Below are 18804 nucleotides of genomic sequence, written 5' to 3'. Positions count from 1 at the left end.
GTACATTTGGCAGTATGGAGTAGATGGCAATATTTTGCCTTCTTGTGGGGTGTGTGTGTGTTTTTAAATATTTTGTTGTTCACCCTTTAACACATTGGATGCTTTTTGTTTTAATATTTGTTAATTTTGGTTATAAAACTAAGAATGCAGCATCTTAAAGATAGACGAGGGCATGGGCTATATTGTATTCATTTTATATTCCTACTGATTAAAATAGTCCCTGACACTTTTAAGCATTTGCTTGTTGAAATCAAAGCAGCTTGTCAGGATAGGAAAAGTATTCACCACCTAAGAATTTATTTCCTTTTCTAACATAGGTTCAAACTGAAGTCCCTGGATCTCCTATATTTGTGATGAGACTAGCCAAACAGTCTCGTCATCTAGAGGTACAGATCCTAGCAGATCAGTATGGCAATGCCATCTCTTTGTTTGGGCGGGACTGCTCTGTACAACGTAGGCATCAGAAGATTATTGAAGAAGCACCTGCTGCTATTGCTACTCCAGCAGTATTTGAACACATGGAACAGGTGTGTCTATTAAATGCTCTAATTTCTGTTTTCTTACTTGAAGTCACATTTCTTATTCAATTCATGTACTAATATGAGAATAGTGGAATTTCAAGGTATGATTATGGATAATTGATAACATTTTGTCCTTAGAGGAAAAAAAATCCTGCTCTTCTCTTGGTAGGAAAATTGTCAAGGAACATTTCAAGCTCTGAATGTATGCAATACTGTAAAAAAAATCAATTTTGAGTAGAATTAAACAAGAGAAACATATTGAGATTTTTTAATCTTATTTGTTGTTGTTCTTAACAAGTGCATGATAAACAAGTAGTTCCATTTTCTGGATTATCATATCTTCAGATAAATTTATTCAAATCCATTATCACCTTTAAAAAGTCTTCTAGGGCTGGGAATTTAGCTCATTGGTTCTGCCGCCTGCCTTACAAGCAGAAAGTCCTGAGTTCGATCTCCGGTACCAAAAAAAAAAAAAGTCTTTTAAGTATCTTTAAAGTTCACATATTTTATATATATATATATATATATTTTTTTTTTGGTACCGGGGATCAAACTCAGGATCTTGTGTTTGCGAAGCAGTCATGGCACCACTAAGCTAAATCCCCAGCCCCTGTATTTTTGTACAGAAAAGAATTTTTGAATTATGAAGTGTGCCTTGGAAATAGGTATAGTTTCAGGATCTGAACATAGTCTTTTTCTGGAATCATGACTCAATCTTCATTTTATTGCAAATTTGCTTTCCACCTATTTTTTTCTGAATTCCAAACAAGCTAAACATATGGTTAGCCACGTGGACATTTGTTTCCTATGATGTATGTGTGTATTAACATATATCTTTGAACTGCTGCAATGAAGATGGCTTCAAATTATAGTGGTTTAAAGAAGATACAACTCTGTTTATCTCTTTCATCATAGTTCACAGATAAGCTGGTGCCAGAGACCCATATTTATTACTCTGCCATTTCCTAAGACAGACTTAGCAAACTCTGCCTCGTGGGCAAATCCAACCTGCTGTCTCTTTTTCTAAATAAAATTTAACAGGAAAAAAAAAAAAATATATATATATATATATATGTATTGGCTACTTTATTGCTAGAGCTGAGTGGCTGTGACCACAGACTGTGTGGTGCCTAAAGTTTGAATTAAAAACTCTTTCATGTGGGTAGTGTCATCCTCATGGTTAAGCAAACTCAAAAGATTGTATTCGCATTGTATCCAGTGGGGGTTGGAGGAGGAAGAGGACATGAAAACAAGTAAATACAAACACAATCTAGAAGTCCCATATCACTTCTGCTCATATTCCACTGGACTAAATTGAATCATACCCAGCACAAGGGAGCTTAGGAATCATAGTTACTAACCAGAATAACCATGTGCTTAGCTAAAATTCAGATTAAAGAGAAAAGTTGCTGGAGGGCATTTAGTAACCCTTTCTCAATCTGTTCTTCCAGGTCCCCATTATTCTTATTTTGGGGCAGGGTAAGAACATACTTAACCTTTCAGGAAGGCATCCTGAATTCCTTACTAATTTCTTTCTTTTTTTTTTTTTTTGGTACTGGGGATCGAACTTGCGACCTTATGCTTGCGAGGCAGGCGCCAGAACCACTGAGCTAAATCCCCAGCCCTCCGTACTGATTTCTATAGCTACTGCATCACCTAGAGATTCAAGATGTACATCAGATTAAGATCTCTAGGTGATGTACATTCCTCTTCATTATATGTACAAGTTTTTATTGCTCCCCCTTACTTTATGTACTATTATGCATTGGTGGAATAGGAACAAGATAACCCCTATTTGGAAAAATGAAAAATACATAGCAGTCATTGATCATAACAGCTAATCTTTCTGGGTAGCAGTTGTGTCAGTTCTCTGCTGTGTGGTGAAGTGATACCTCAGACCTTCTGGCTGCCTCTGGTTTTGCTCCTTGGAATTAAGTCCTTTGTCCATTGTCCTACAAGACTGCTGACTTTGTTCTCTGGGAAGTTCTTCCTTGTTTAGTTTTTTCTGAGAATTGGGCTTTGCAGACTGCCTACGTTGGTGGTACTATCACAGACCACTAGCAGTACAAATACTACTCCAAGCATCAACCACAGGCTTTTGAAGGCCAGGCTTGTGGCTTGTTCAGAAATATACTTCCCTCAAAAATTTAATAAGCTTCTGGGCTATATGCTTCTATTAAACTGCAGATTGGAGTAACCATACTCAGAGATTCTTCTCGATGTAGCAACTTTTATTTACTGGCTTCTGTGCTTAGCCTATCCCTCTCCTCAATTTAATGTTGACTGCCTTGGGGCCAGCTGCAACTAAAGCAGGTCCCTTAATCTGAGCTTTGACACTGAGTTGCTTCAGGGTGAGAATCTAATCTTTTATTTTGGGGGGACCTAAGTAGTTTCCTTTTTCAACATTCTGTCTCAAACCATTTTTCTTAAGGTTTAGTTGGTATGTGATCAGTGTTTCATTATTGAAGGAAATGGTTTACTAAATTTCATGTCATACCATAAGGAGGCTATCAGCTTTCCAGTCTGCAGTGTCTGTTTTTCTTGCTACTCATTACCCTATTGCTAAGTAACACCAGAAGTTTTAATCTTTTTAAATAGCAGCATCCTACCTATAGTTACTAATACTGTATGTGTTGATTAGGATGCAAGTTAAGATACTGTAGTAAAAAGATTTAGAAAACATAGTTATACAAATAAGATAGAAGTTTGTTTTTCTTTCCCATCATAGTCTGAGGTGAGTTTTACAGGACTGATAGGACAGTTCTATTCCATGAGCTATCTTGGGATTCAGTTTTTTCTATTTTGCTTTGGCATTCTTACTATGTTCTCATCTTCAGGGCTGAAACTGGCTTGCAACGTCATGATGATATTCCACTGCATCTTCAAAGGAGAAGCCAGAAATGGGACATAGGCAATTTTCTTTTCAAAATATGATTCAGAATTTTACGTATCACTCATCAAAATTAGTCACTAGCTATGAAAGGTTGCACAACCTTCCTGTATCTGATAGCCATGTCTCGAAAAAGGGGCAGCAAACTGGGAATACTAGAAACCAGGAATAGTGAAGAGTCTCCTGCCATATGTTTGTTGCCACCCTTACCCCCCACCACCACCACCACCTACATGTCCTTATTTTGATCGGATAAGGTTGTGATCTGAAGTGACTCTTCTCCTAGCTTTGAGTCTGTTGTCCATGTCCAGGGATGTTGTATAATTATCAGAAGAGGTGAAATTTATCCAAATGTGGCTAAAAGCGTTTGGTTGCTCTTATAAACACTGAATAGTTGAGTCAGGGAGAGCCTGTTGATAGTTGCAGTAATCCATCAGTTGGACAGGGTGAGATATTTACATTTGTTTATCCTTCTTTGAGTGTGCGGTGAAACTTGCCAAAATGGTTGGTTATGTGAGTGCTGGAACTGTGGAATATTTGTACAGCCAGGATGGCAGCTTCTACTTTCTGGAACTGAACCCTCGGCTACAGGTGGAGCACCCTTGTACAGAAATGGTGGCTGATGTCAATCTTCCTGCAGCACAACTCCAGGTGAGTCACCCTGACACAGGCTCAAGTTAGAGCTAAGAGAAGCTAGAAATATCAGAGATGCCTGAAAAACCGGTTTAATCAGTGTCTGATAAGAGAAAAGTACCTCCTATATGAGTTGTACCTTGTATTCATTTCTCTTATGCTTTTTAGGTTATACATGTGAGGCTGATTTTCCTGATGTTGTATAAACCTAGGAATATTATTGTATTTTCTGTCCAGACACATATGATGTAGATGGTTCCATTTTAGCAAGAAACTTTAAAAACAATGTTTTGTTCAATTGTTTATACTAAACTCTACAATGTTGTAATTAGCCTCTATTCTTTTTTCCTAGTGTCTTTTATTGAAGTAACTCTATCTGAGTGGTGTTTGTGGTTTTTTTCTTGGCAGACTGTGATTGCCTTTTTTTTTTTTAATGTGTAAAGTGATGCCTGTCAGTATTTCCTTCTCTCATCCCAGGAAATAAATACATTGGGACACAGTAATAGCTAATGATAAAGTTTAATAATATTTTTATGTAATGTTATATCTTTTACCCATACTGAGAATACCTTCTAAGTTCACGTTAAAGACTTAAGATTCATTTACTTCTTCCAGTGGTTTGTGGGCATGGAAGAGATAACTATAACCTTGTAAGACTTTGTAGTTGTCTGAACTTTGTGGGTGGCTACTATCACTGACTCTTCCCTTGGGTATTTTCATTCTCATTTCTTCAAGGAGAAACGACAACAGATGGAAACTCATGTCTATTAGATTTATGAATTTAGGGACACTTCTAGCAACTTATCTGTAGAGATATATTCTATTTTGAGTAATTTAGGATTGATGATTATAGAATACAGGTTATAAAAATAGAATGTTTTAGGTAGTGGCTCCAAGAGTGAAAGATCTCTTGGGTAATCTGATAGCTTCTATACTTTAAGGAAAGTAACGGTGAAAAATGAATGATGTGTGTTTTATTATCTTTTAGATTGCCATGGGGATCCCTCTATTTAGAATCAAGGATATCCGGATGATGTATGGGGTATCTCCCTGGGGTGATGCTCCTATTGATTTTGAAAATTCTGCTCACGTTCCTTGCCCAAGGGGCCATGTCATTGCTGCCCGGATCACTAGTGAAAATCCAGATGAGGTAAACCATCACTTAAAGGGTTTCTTTTTTTTCTTTGCGCATTTTAATATTAGGGTAGTATCTGAGGGCATACTTCTGAAATATCTTGAAGCTCCCTTTGGAGGGGGAAACTTTCTTTTTATTAGTACATGTTTGCAGTATATGATTACAGTTATCCTGGGGAGTTGGTACATGTGCATAATACGTTTAATTTTCCTCCCCTCCTTCCTCTCCTACCCTTCCTTTCCCTCTCACTCCTTCCAAATCTTGGTCCCCTTCTGGAGAGGGAAATTTATACAGGCTTCTGAGAGCACGTAAGTGATCATTGTTTCATTGGTCATTTAATCCTACTTCAGACACTAAAAAGTCCTCAGTGGGTTAGGAGCTTTGGGCCTTTGCCTTTGTGACTTTTCTGCTTTATTTTTATAACTGTTTATAATTAACACAGAGCCTGAACACTGAATATATCAGTATTTTTTGGGATTATAATGCAGTCTCTCTTTTTCTTCACTCTCTAACAGGGTTTTAAGCCCAGCTCAGGAACAGTTCAGGAACTAAATTTCCGCAGCAACAAGAATGTTTGGGGTTATTTCAGTGTTGCTGCTGCAGGAGGACTTCATGAATTTGCTGATTCTCAGTTTGGTCACTGCTTTTCCTGGGGAGAAAACAGAGAAGAAGCAATTTCGTGAGTATAATAACATTTGATAGCATTTTACAAAATAAATTTTTGCTAATCTTCAGTGAAGATTATGAGCATGAGAATAGAAATAATTTCTCTGCTCTGAAAGTACTATTATGGAAAAACTTTTTGAAGAAATGTATCTTAGTTTGGAATCATGTTGTATTAAATTATGCAGTATTTGGCAGATTTTTTGTTTGTTGTTCTGAGCCTTTTCAGGTATTTTTGCTTGCATTTATTGATTGATTGATTGATTGACTGGTTGGAGGTTGTAATTTTTGAGGCAGAATCTCACTCTGTAGTCCAACCTGGCCTCAGAGGCTGGCCTTGAACTCTTGACGGTCCTCTTACTTTAGCCTCCTGCGTGCTGGGATTACAGGTATGCACCACCATGCCTGACATACAAAATCAGTGCTTTAAAGGTATCCTCTTTTTTTGCAGGAACATTATTGTTATGGTGGGAGGTAGATTTTTGACCAAGAATATAGTATCAAATAAGGGCCGGGGATTTAGCTCAGTGGTTTCACCACCTGCTGTGCAAGCGCAAGGACCCGAGTTCGATCTCTGGTACCAAAAAAAAATATAGTATCAAATAAGTCATAGATAAATATTTGTCATCAAAATAAAGGTATAGCTGAATTTTATTTATTTTATTTTATTTTTTGTGATGGTGGGATCAAACCCTCAGTCTCAAGGTACATCTGTAAATGTGATTTTAAAAATTTTGAAAGGCTGGGGTGTAGCTCAGCGAAGGAGCACTTGGCTGGCATGTATGAAGCCCTACGTTCCATACTCATCACTGTAAAAACAAACACATATATATATATATATTCAAGAAGTAAGCATTCTATGTATTTATGGTATATGTATTAGCTACTTTCTGTTGCAGAGACATAGTATCTGACACCCCCAACTTAAAAGAGGTTTATTTTGGGTCAGTTTCTATGGTTTCTGTCCATGGTAAGGAGGCTTCAAGGCATGGTAGAGAAATGCTGCTTATGGAAATCAGGAGGACCAAGGGACAAGAAGCTACCTCTGCTGACCTAAGTCCCAAACCAGGCGCCACCTCTGAAACATGATACTTTTGGGGGACATTTTAGATCTAAATCATAACATTCTTCCCTGTCCCTGAAAAGGTTCATGTACATCTCATGTAAAATACATTTAGTTCATTTCTTTTTTTTTTGGTGCTGGGGATCAAACTCGGGACCTTGCTCTTGGAAGGCAGGCCACAGAACCACTGAGCTAAATTCCCGGCCCTATTTAGTTCGTTTCTAAGATTCGCCAGTGTTTTAACACTTTCAGCATTGCAGAAAAGTACAATTTCAGAATCTCCTGAGACTCAAGGTAAACTCTTAGTTATAAGCCCCTGTAAAAATTAAAAAGAAAGGTAAACACTTCCAACATTCCCATCCTAAAATGGAGAAATAGGAATAGATAGTAATGTGACCAAAGCAAGACTAGAACTAAGCAGTTTAAACACTAAATCCTGTAGCTTCATGTTCAAAACTCAGGGCAGGTGGTGCTAAACTGTGAGTTCTAGAGGGCTTGGCTACCCTGCTCCTTGTAGCCTTCCTGGTTACAGCCCTCATGGCCTTTCTTGGGCTGGCTCTATTTACTGTTTGCAATTTTCCTCAGCAGATGTTCCTACTGCTGGCATCTCCAACTTCCTGGAGGTTTTACTACATCTTCAGCTTCACTCTCACAGCTGTATATATCACCCTCTCAGGGGCTCCTGTCAGGGACAGTGACTCTGTCAAACATTTTTACCTGGCCTTCAAGGCTTTCTGAAATCTGGGTGGAAAGCCCTTTGACTCCATAACTCTTGCATTCTGTATGCCTGAAAAACTAGTAGTTTATGGATGATGCCAAGGTCTGCCACCAACTCAAGCAGTAGCCTGGCCCTCTTGGACCATGACTGTAGTCACTGCTACAGTCTGGATGAGTCCTGGTGGCTGAGCACAGTGAAATGAATCCCAATTCCCTAGGAGGTTCTCAGGCCAGAGTCTCAGGGGCTCTCGTCTTAGATGAAAGCCTTGTAGTTTTATACCCACAAGCCTGTGGTGGGGGGGGTGGTTCCGGTCAATTCCTGAGATGCCTTCAGGCCATCTTTTCTATTGCTCTGATGCATTTTCGTCTTTTTTTAAAATGCTAATCTTTTCAGCAGTCATGTTCTTAGTGGCCCCAACTTTACAGGCAGCTTCTTTTTTGATGAAATGGCAAACTTTTCAAATCATTTAGATCTGTTGTTTTTCCTGATTTTCATTATACATCTGAACATTGGGCTGCTTTGAAATTTCTTCCATTAGATCAATTAGTCTGCCATCTTTAGCCGCTTACAGTCCAATTATTTAAATATTTATGATGACCAAATATTCCATTTCTTTCATTAATTTTTGTAAGATAACGGGAAATATAAAAATGATAATTTTATCAAATTTATTCAATAGAACAATTGACTGGTTGAAATGAAACCTGCTTGAGTGATGCTCAGGATAGTATATAAACAAACTTGCTGCCTGAATGACACTGGGAACAAACTTAAGTGGTTAAATTCAGCCTCATACAAAGTCTTAGGACATGACAAAATGTAGACCAATTCTTTTCTGGAACTGGCCTCTAGTTCAGTTTCCAATACAGTTCTCATTCTCATATGAAACCTCATGAGCCTGGCTTTTACTGTCTACATTTCTAGTAGCATTCTTGTCTTCTGAGCTCTGACCAAAATTGCCCTCCAAGCTCTGCTTAATAGCATTCTAGGGTTTCTATAAGCCACATCACAAACTTTTCCAAACTCCCATAAACCAATTCCAAAGGCTTCTAAACCATATAGTCTGGTGCAGTCATATCAATAACCCTACTTTCTGTACCAGTTTTCTGTATTGGTCAGCTTTTCCTTCACTGAAACACAGTACCTGACAGCCACAACTGAAATGAAGAAAGGCTTTTTTGGTTCATAATTTCAGTGGGTTCAGTCCATGGTCAGCAGGTTCCAAGGCAAAAATGGCATGGTGGAGGAATACTACTCATGCCATAGTGGCCAGGAAGCAGACAGAGAGGGGAGTAGCCAAGGACAAGAATACATACTTCTAGTTCACACCCCCAGTGATGCAATTCTTCTAACCAGGTCCTCTGATATTGGGGAACATTTTAGATCTAAACCATAATGTATATCACATGATATTTCGATACATGTATATATTGTAGAATAACTAAATCAAGCTGTTTTGTTTTTTTGTTTTGTTTTGTTTTTTGTGGTACCGGGAATCGAACTCGGGACCTTGTTGCTTGCGAGGCAGGCGCTGGAACCACTGAGCTAAATCCCTGGCCCTAGATCAAACTGTTTATATGCATTATATCACATACCTTTTTTTTGTGGTGAGAACACTTAAAATCTGCTCTTAGCAATTTTCAAGTAAATAATATGTTATTAAGTACAGTCAACATGATGTACTCTTCTGATCATTTAAAATAATAAAATTTTATGGTTCATTTTATGAAAAGTATATAAAAGAATTATGTTTATTGCATATATAAGACTTCACTGTGCTATAAAGTATTCAACTATAACTGGTATTATTAAATATTAGTATTCTATTAATCATAAACACTAAATATCAAATTAACAATGTTGTTTGCCTAAAAGGTTGGACTTACGAAATAATTTTGACAGCTTATCTATTTTAAAATATCTGTGCAAAGTTGAATTAGTTTTTTCTTGTTTTTTGTCTTTTGTTTTTCCTTTTTTTGGTGGTGTACATTCTAGGCAAGTACTCTACGACTGTGCTGCACTTCACCACTTCTATTTTTTAATTGTTTATTGCTTTATATTTGCACATTCAATATTTTTCTCTTGACCTTTGAACTGTACAGAGTAGGTTATTAGTATTTGTTAGTCTTCTTAGTTTTTTTAATAATGTTTTCAGAAGTAGAGAAGTCTCACTATTTTTGTTTTATCCTTTACAGTTCTTCCCCATTTATTAAAAACATTTACATAAGTAGAATTTTTCCAAATTACAGCAGTGCCACCAGGAAACAATACTGATATAATGTCACTATTTAAAAACACATTTCTTTTACTGCCATATTCTGTTCTGTTAACATGAAGAAGGCTCACACTAGAACTCAGAAATTGTTATTTTGGCCAGTGTTGGCTTACAGATATGTCTTATTGAATCACAGAGTGCTGGTTTTTATTTTTTTTTTAACTTTCCAGTGTTTATTTTGTGTTTTTTTGGTACTGGGGATAGAACTCAGGACCTTGTGCTTGCAAGGCAGGCGCCGGAACCACGGAGCTAAATCCCCGGCCCCCTTGCCAGTGTTTAAAAATTGAGAGAGAAATAAAATATGGACTTCTGCTTTCTCTTTAAAAATGGGATGATAGCCAGGTACAGTGGCACACACCTGTAATCCCAGCTACTTGAGAGGCAGAGCATCAGCCTGGGCACCACTGTAAAGACCTATCTCAAAAGAAAGGGTTGGGGCCGGGGATTTAGCTCAGTGGTTCCAGCGCCTGCCTTGAAAGCGCAGGGTCCCGAGTTTGATCCCTGGTACCAAAAAAAAACCACAAACCTTAAAGGAAAATGTGTCCTATGTAATATCAAGTGGGAAAAGGACACGAGATTTTATGTACAAAGAGATTTATTGCACCATTTTAGTAAAACTGGGGGGAAATGGGTTAAAAATGTAGCTCAGTGGGAGAGCATTTGCCTAATAAGCAGGAGGCCCTAGGTTCAATCCCCAGTTGATAAAAAAAAGCCAAGGTTGGTGACAAATGCCTGTAATCCCAGCACTCAGGGAGGCTGAGGCAGGAGAATCACAAATTCAAGCCCAGCCTAGGCAATTTAGCAGCTTAGCAAGATGCTGTCTCATGGGCCGTGGATTTAGCTCAGTGGTTCCTCTGCCTGCCTCACAAGTGCAAGGACCCGAGTTCGATCCCTGGTACCAAAAAAAAAAAAAGGGTGGAGGAAATACTGACAACATTGCTTTTACATTACCACTTGGGAAAAGTTAGCTGAAGCCAGGTGTGGTGGTTCATGTTTATAATCCCAGCATTTTGGGAGCCTGAGGCAGGAGGATCACAAGTTTGAGGCCAGCCTAGGCATTTTAGTGACTTACCAAGACCCTGTCTCAAAATATAAAATAAAAACAAGTTGGATGTAGCTCCGTGTAAAGGTCCTAGGTTCAATTCCCAGTACCAAAAAATAAATAACCCCCACAACTTAATAAAATATATGGATGGAGAAAATTTATGCCCAGTAAGAAAATGAAATGATGGAAATCTAATAAATGAAAGTTGAGTTGTTTTCCATATAATTTATGCTTGATATAATGAAATGTATGTGTTTTGCTTATGCTTTTATGGTAGTATTAGTCAGAATTCCTAAGCTTACTGACTTCTTGCTAATTTTCCTGTTTGGAATGTGCATGAATGAGCATACTAACATATTCACCCATATTTGTTCTTGGAACTGTTTCTCCCTCTTCCCTTTCTCCTAAGAGCCCAGAGGAATGAAGCAATTCTTTTTTTTTTTTTTTGGTACCGGGGATCGAACTCAGGTCCTTGTGCTTGAGCAGCAGGCGGTGAAACCACTGAGCTAAATCCCCAGCCCCAAAACAATTCTTTAAAATGATTGAAAAACACTACAATATTTGTTGCTGAAACCAACTGTCTTCTGTTCTATTCCCAGAAATATGGTGGTGGCTTTGAAGGAGCTCTCTATTCGGGGTGATTTTCGAACTACAGTTGAATACCTGATCAAATTATTAGAGACTGAAAGCTTTCAGTTGAATAGAATTGACACTGGTTGGCTGGACAGACTGATAGCAGAAAAAGTACAGGTGCGTTTCTCCCCTTGCCTTAAATAACTTCTGTGATTAGGTTTTTGTAGGCTTGAGGTATGTTCATCTCTGTCTCTGGGTGAAATTTATTTGCTTCTAATGTCTACTCGGAAAAATCTAGAAGTTAGAGTGATTTTAGGCCCTGTACGAGTCCCTGTGCCAGGCTGTGGATGTAGCTCAGTGGTAAAATACTTGCCTAGTGTGCAGGAGCCCCTGAGTTTGATCTCTAGCACCACAAAAATAAATAAAATTATAGTGCCTATGTTACAGAGGTATTTTATATATTGTAGTATTACTTCCAGTGTATATTTGAAGAGAGGCATATAGGGATTAGAATACTACTTTAACTTTCTTCACTGACATTCAATCACTGTGAAACTGAGGTACCAGTTTCCATATCTACTAAGTGCTGATGAAATTAACAATCGTGCTGTGGTGCTGAATTGCTGGGCTTTTTTGAATTAGCCAAAATTTTGTATAAAATTATTGGATTCATTTAAATTGTATGAATGTCCATATTTTGACTGATTACCATTTTTCTTTAAGATTATCAGTAGCCAAATCTTTGTACTTTTTAAAATTTATTTTGGACAAAAGTTCATTTTTGAGCTGGTCTTTAATTGGCTCAGTGGAAATATGAAGAGTGGTAGGAAAGTTGTTTTTCATCTCTTTTCAAAGGGTACTTTTTATTTAAATTCTAAAAGTAGGGGCTGGGGATTTAGCTCAGTGGTTCTGGGACCTGCCTTGCAAGCACAAGGTCCCGTGTTTGATCCCTGGTACCAAAAAAAACCACCAAATAAATTCTAAAAGTAAATATAAAGGGGGGGGGCGAGCTCTCAAAAATCAGTCAGGTAATAATGGTGGAGATTGCTCTTCATTTTCATTGTTATTTACAATAAATTTAAGTCTGATTTCTCTTGTGTGGCCATGATGTTAAGTGACTGTGTTTTTGATCTGCCCTCTGTTTTCTTCTTTTTAGGCAGAACGACCTGACACCATGTTGGGAGTTGTGTGTGGGGCTCTTCATGTGGCAGATGTGAGCCTGCGGAACAGCATCTCTAACTTCCTTCACTCTTTAGAAAGGTAAGGTTGGTTTCTTATGGGAAGTGTTAGCTAAGCAACCGTCTTGAGTACAGGACCACTGCTCAAATACCCATTTATTTTTCTATTCCTGCCTGGTGGCTTGGGAGTGCTATTTTTTATTCATGGATTGGTGGCAAGGGAAAGAGAGGACATGTAATTCATGGCAAATTATTTTAGGACTCTAACTCCAGATCCTAGAAATAAGCTTATTTTACAGTTTGCAATTATCAAAACTCCCCCAAATCTTTGTAATAAAGATCTGGGATTTCTCCCTAGCATTGAACCCTAAATATATCATATATTACTTGTACCACTTTTCAGCAATTAATAATTGAGGCTGATATTTAGGGTGACCTCACAAGTCTTTCGACTAGAAGGTTTAGGCATGTACGGGCCTGAACTAATTTCTAACACTGATTCTGGAGACTAAGCTCAGCCTTTGAGTTCCCAGAGGAATTGGCTGAAGAGCTAATCATATTAAGGCACTTTAATCTCAGGCACTTTATTTCTTTCTCTGTTGTTAGACTTATAACAACTCCCTTTTGAAGTGTCTGAAAGGAAGAAAAGAAACAAAATTTTGAAAATTGAACAGAGATTGCACAGTTATTCAAGCACTATGATAAATATCTTTCATTGTGTTATTCCCAAGTAATAAGACCTTCTGCAACTTGTTTTTCTTTTCTGTATCAAATCTAAATCCCTCAGCATGACTTTCAACTCATTCAATCCTTTGGCCCCCCTTTACCAATCCAGTCTTTTTATTTCTGTTTTTCAACATACAATCTCTAACTGTTAAATCATCTCCTAGTGATGCACAAATGTGTCACATATAATCTCCTCTGCAAGCCACCCCCACTTTAATGTTATTTTTAATTTATTTTTAAAACTTATGTAATTTAGGTCCAGAGACTAAGCTGCCTTGTAACCACAAGTATACTTAACACTGTAGAACTATACATTTAAAAATGGTTGCGCTAGTACAGTTTGTTGTGTGTATTTTATCATAATTAAAAATAAAAGGTTTCATTATATGTTTTTTGCATAATTTAGGTGATCAGTCCCTTACAGATAGTTATTTAGGTTGTTTCTTATCTTGCTATTTCAGGAAATGCCACAACCAAAAATCTTTGAGATTCCTTTATAAACCATTAGAACTTTCTAGAAGTACTGTTTTTATTTCAGGGGTCAAGTCCTACCTGCTCATACACTTCTGAACACAGTCGATGTTGAACTTATCTACGATGGAATCAAGTATGTACTTAAGGTATGCAAACCTCACAGAAACCTGCATCTTGTCTTTTTGCCTCTCTTTGTTACCTAGTTCTCTTTAGGTCAAGAGATAAGGAAAAGTTTGGTTTAGTGTAGGGATGGAGGTGTTAGTGAAATTATAGTCATTATTTGTGTGAGTAGCTGAAGCAGTATTTGATGATTCTATGAAAATATTTTTTGTTGCTTTTCAACCTCACATTACAGCTGAGAAATAAAGGGGAGATAGGGAACAACCAGAGCAGAGAGAAGCAACTTAAGTAGTCTTGTTTGCGTGTAGCAGGACTGAGCCGTGGCTGATAGATGCTGAGGCAAATAGCACTAGGGTCCTGAATTTCCTTCTTCCTAACACATTTTTTAACCTGTATCTTGAAATGCTGAAGTTTTGTCTGGGACTCTACCTAGAAGGAACATGCTAACTTGTCCCTGATGGTTCTCATTCATTACAGGTAACTCGACAGTCTCCCAACTCCTATGTGGTGATCATGAATGGCTCATGTGTGGAAGTAGATGTCCACCGTCTGAGTGACGGAGGACTGCTCTTGTCCTATGATGGCAGTAGTTATACCACATACATGAAGGAGGAAGTGGATAGGTATGTGACTGAGCGTTGTTCATTGTATTAATTTTTACTCTTGCTATTGCTAGTTTGTAGGACTTTTCTAGCTGCCCAACCCCTTTAGCAGTACTGTGGATTTAACTTTTATTTTGAAACAGGGTGTCATTAAATTGCCCAGGTTGGCCTCAAATTTGTGATCCTTCTGCTTCAATCTTCTGATTAGTTGGAACTATAGGTATGTACCGCCATGCCTGGCTGGTATACTCATTTTTAATTAAAGAAAAGTACATGCACTTCAATATTGCAAGACTGCAGAAGTGTTTACAATAAAAACATATCTCAAGCTGGGTATGCTAGTGCACATTTATAGTCCTGGCTGTTTGGGAGGCTGACGCAGGAGGTTGGCTTGAGCCCAGGAGTCTGGGACCATACTAGGCAAAAACCACATCTATTGAAGGGTGGGAAGAGAAAACAAGTCTTCCTACTACTCTGATGTGGATGGATAATGAAAAATTTATAAGCAACCACTATTAACCCTTTCTTGTATGTAAACTACACATATGTATATACTGAGTTTTTCCTTTATGTACATTCAGAAATAAAGCTTTCTTAAAATACTATTTACTGTACATCTAATTTTGCCTTTAACATATTATAGACTATCAAACTGCATTCATACTGTTGTGAGAGTTCAATAAACTAATACACTTATAGTGCTTAAAACACTGCTTGCAACATAATTAAGATTCAAGAAAGTTTAGTTATATTAGCATTGTCTTTGTATTTTTTTAAATAAAGGTGACTGTCATTTTAGGACTATAGTGTTTCATTAAATGAATATATCAGAATTTATTTATTCTGACCCTTATTGGAGGAAATAATAAAAAAATGATGCAGGGAATGTCTTCTGTGTGTTTTTGTGCCAGTATTTATGTATTGAATAAAGTTGGGTTTTTTTGAATGACATGCTCTGCTATTCCTCTATACATCCTGAGGTACTTTATTTGCTCACATAGTCCCATTTGTCTCCTAGGTATCGCATCACGATTGGCAATAAGACCTGTGTGTTTGAGAAAGAAAATGACCCATCAGTGATGCGCTCACCTTCTGCTGGAAAGTTAATCAAGTACATTGTGGAGGACGGAGGCCATGTGTTTTCTGGCCAGTCCTATGCTGAGATTGAGGTCAGGATGCTGAATAGACTGTTGGGTCATGGATGAGAGTTTAGGAAAAGGGCTGGCTGGAATAGACTCAAGCTGAAAAATAACAGAAAGGAAATAGAAATAGAAAAGAAAGAATATCGGTTGTTTTAATTTGGGCTGTGAATCTTAAGATTTTATAAACAAAAGCTCACAGTTTTCCTTCTACAAGTGAAGAAACTCTGGTTCTAGGGAATAACACCTACTGACTGTTAGCTATAGAGAAAATATATGGTAGTTTGAGTTGGCACAATGAGATATGATGAATTCTGAGAGAGCAAAGCACAAGGCAGAGGGCCACCTAACCTGAGTTGAGGGTAAGGTACACAGCGAAGGAAGATACTCTGAAAGAGGGAACATTTTCTCTTGGTTTTGAAAGATAGATAGTACTACTTCAGGTGAAGAAGGTCATGGAAGAGTGTTTAAAGTTAAGGGAATACTGTGTATAAAGAAAGGCACAGAAGAATGAAGGAGTGTTCTGTATTTAGGAAGTGCAAGTATATATTAGTATTGCTTGAGAATAGAGTAAGGTTGAATGGGGAATGGCAAGTGAACGTACTAAAGAAGCAATGTGAGGCCTTGAATGTGAGGTCATAAAGGATCACATTTGCTGTAAGTTTACAGCAGTGGGGAATCACTGAAGGATTTTAGGCGGAAAAGTTCTGATGAGATTTGGCCTGTAGAATTATTGTTTTGGGGGCCTTGTTGGAGATGTATAGCAGGTAGGAAAATCTCTTCGGAGGTTTTTGAAGTAAAATACTCTGCGCCAGAAATGAGAGGACCCCAATGACATGGTGAAAGGTTTTTGAGAAAGGTTTAGAACATGTACTTGGCTAGGGTTGGTTGGTAGATAAAAGAGAAAAAGAAGTAAAGAATAGTCCTTAGGTTTTGACCTCCTGTATATTTTAGGTAGACATTCTGAGAGTAACTACCAGCTCCACTGGTATGAGGAGGCCAAATTGTTCATCACTTTTAAGTACAAAACAAGTAAAATCACAGACGGTAGCGAAACAGATTTAAAAGTTAGAAACAGAGGAACTGTTAATAATTGTCATTAATCTTGAAAGCTGGGTTCTAACAAATGATATAATTTCTCACCTTGGTAATCTGTAGGAGATGTTGATAGATTCCCATGCTTCTTGGGTTGATGAATTAGATTTAGCTGCTAAAGGAAAAACCGATCTCTTTAAAACATTTCATCTCTATAAGGAGAGATTAGATTCTAATTTATGTATTTCTCACTGTAGGTAATGAAGATGGTGATGACCTTAACAGCTGCAGAATCTGGCTGCATCCATTATGTCAAGCGACCTGGAGCAGCTCTTGACCCTGGCTGTGTAATAGCCAAAATGCAGTTGGACAACCCCAGCAAGGTTCAGCAGGTGAGGAGAAAGGGACTGTTGCCCTCAAAAGCTAAAGAATGTTGTGGTTTGGAGGGGCAAGTGCTCAGTTTTCCCCTTTTTTTTCTTATACACTCTTTTTTTCCTCTGATCTTATGCCTTGTATTTGTGTCTATTGTATTTTGGAAGTAGAGTTGGCAGGAATTAATATAATAATACTAAGATGCTATAATTTTCTTGTGATGCCTCTTCCACATGCCTCGTAGGTGGGTATGCTGATGAGATGTCTTGATTTTGGGTTTTTTTGTTTTTGTTTTTGTGGGTTTTTTTGGTACCTGGGATCGAACTCGGGTCCTTGCGCTTGCGATGAGATGTCTTGATTTTGAATGATGGCTCTGAGTTGAAGTGGTGTCTTTGTGCCTGAATAGAAGGTAATAAATGACAACTTCTTGTTGGGGTTGACAGGCTGAGCTTCACACTGGTAGTCTGCCATGGATCCAGAGCACAGCACTTACAGGCGAGAAGCTCCATCGAGTGTTCCACTGTGTCCTGGATAATCTGGTCAATGTAATGAATGGATACTGCCTTCCAGATCCTTTCTTTAGCAGCAGGGTATGAATTGGCTATCTTGGGAGAGGGATGTATAAGTGGGTTGCCCATTCTCCAAAATAGTTTAGTCTCTTGAAGATTCTTAGAGGGACAGGATAAAGCTGCTTGGCCTAGAATTCTCCCTCCTTTAGTTGCAGGATTCAGTCTTTAAATCCTTGCTTCATAGCTTTGTCATACATCTCATGTTTAGTTGAGATTACTCCTTTTTTTTTTTTTTTTGGTACCGAGGATCAAACTCGGGTCCTTGCGCTTGTGCAGCAGGCGGTGAAACCACTGAGCTAAATCCCCAGCCCCGAGATTACTCCTTTTTAAAACAGAATAGAACCAATTTTTGATGCTTACTCTGTAAAATATATGTATATATTTTTTTGGTTTTGAGACAAGGTCTTGGTGTATGTCTAGCCTGGCCTTGAATTCACTGTGTAGTCCAGGCTGGCCTCAAACTCACGGCAGTCCTGCCTCAGTCTCCCTAGTGCTGGAATTATAGGCATGTACCACCATGCCAGCTACTCTGGAATATTAAAGTAAATATTATGTGATAGTGAATTCAGATGTCTCATTTTATTTGGAAGAGTGTAAGTTTAGATCCTATTTTCTATTTTTTCTCAGGTAAAAGACTGGGTTGAGCGGTTGATGAAAACCCTCAGAGATCCCTCCCTGCCTCTCCTAGAATTGCAAGATATCATGACCAGTGTCTCTGGCCGTATCCCCCTCAATGTGGAGAAGTCAATCAAGAAGGAAATGGCTCAGTATGCTAGCAACATCACATCAGTTCTCTGTCAGTTTCCCAGCCAGCAGGTATTTATAGGGTAACACCATTATTTTCCACTGGCTACCACTGGAGGTCATGTTGTAGCATTCCATGCTGTTTGAATCCTCTTTACTGTCTGGATGTTGGCTTTTACGATTTTAACCATTGCATCCTTCACAAAACTGCCTTAAGATATTAGCCCAATAATGAAAGCAGTATATATGAAATATGAAACATCTTGTATGAGAAAAGCATGCTTTGTCTGTGTACTCAGTATAACTTTGTTCTTAGAGCTGATCTCTAA

The 18804-nt window shown here is 38.1% G+C and overlaps 1 protein-coding gene across 7 annotated transcripts in view; it reads left to right on the top strand.

The window, feature by feature from the left end:
* Nucleotides 1–18804, top strand: part of Acaca (acetyl-CoA carboxylase alpha) — a 301033-nt gene that overhangs the window by 135538 nt on the left and 146691 nt on the right. For all 7 annotated transcript variants that reach the window (XM_087191888.1, XM_087191890.1, XM_087191887.1 and 4 more), the window contains exons 11-22: nt 318–527; nt 3892–4062; nt 5033–5194; nt 5695–5858; nt 11543–11693; nt 12673–12776; nt 13959–14040; nt 14492–14637; nt 15635–15785; nt 17048–17182; nt 17606–17752; nt 18359–18547. In XM_087191888.1, the coding sequence (XP_087048014.1) occupies nt 318–527; nt 3892–4062; nt 5033–5194; nt 5695–5858; nt 11543–11693; nt 12673–12776; nt 13959–14040; nt 14492–14637; nt 15635–15785; nt 17048–17182; nt 17606–17752; nt 18359–18547 (1812 nt within the window). The remainder of the gene's footprint in view (nt 1–317; nt 528–3891; nt 4063–5032; nt 5195–5694; nt 5859–11542; nt 11694–12672; nt 12777–13958; nt 14041–14491; nt 14638–15634; nt 15786–17047; nt 17183–17605; nt 17753–18358; nt 18548–18804) is intronic.

This window comes from Heterocephalus glaber, unplaced genomic scaffold (genome assembly GCF_053883595.1).
Source record: "Heterocephalus glaber isolate CG9 unplaced genomic scaffold, H.glaber_assembly_v1.0 deba00001564, whole genome shotgun sequence".
Taxonomy (NCBI): Eukaryota; Metazoa; Chordata; class Mammalia; order Rodentia; family Bathyergidae; genus Heterocephalus; species Heterocephalus glaber.
This window is presented reverse-complemented; position numbering and strand designations above follow the sequence as displayed.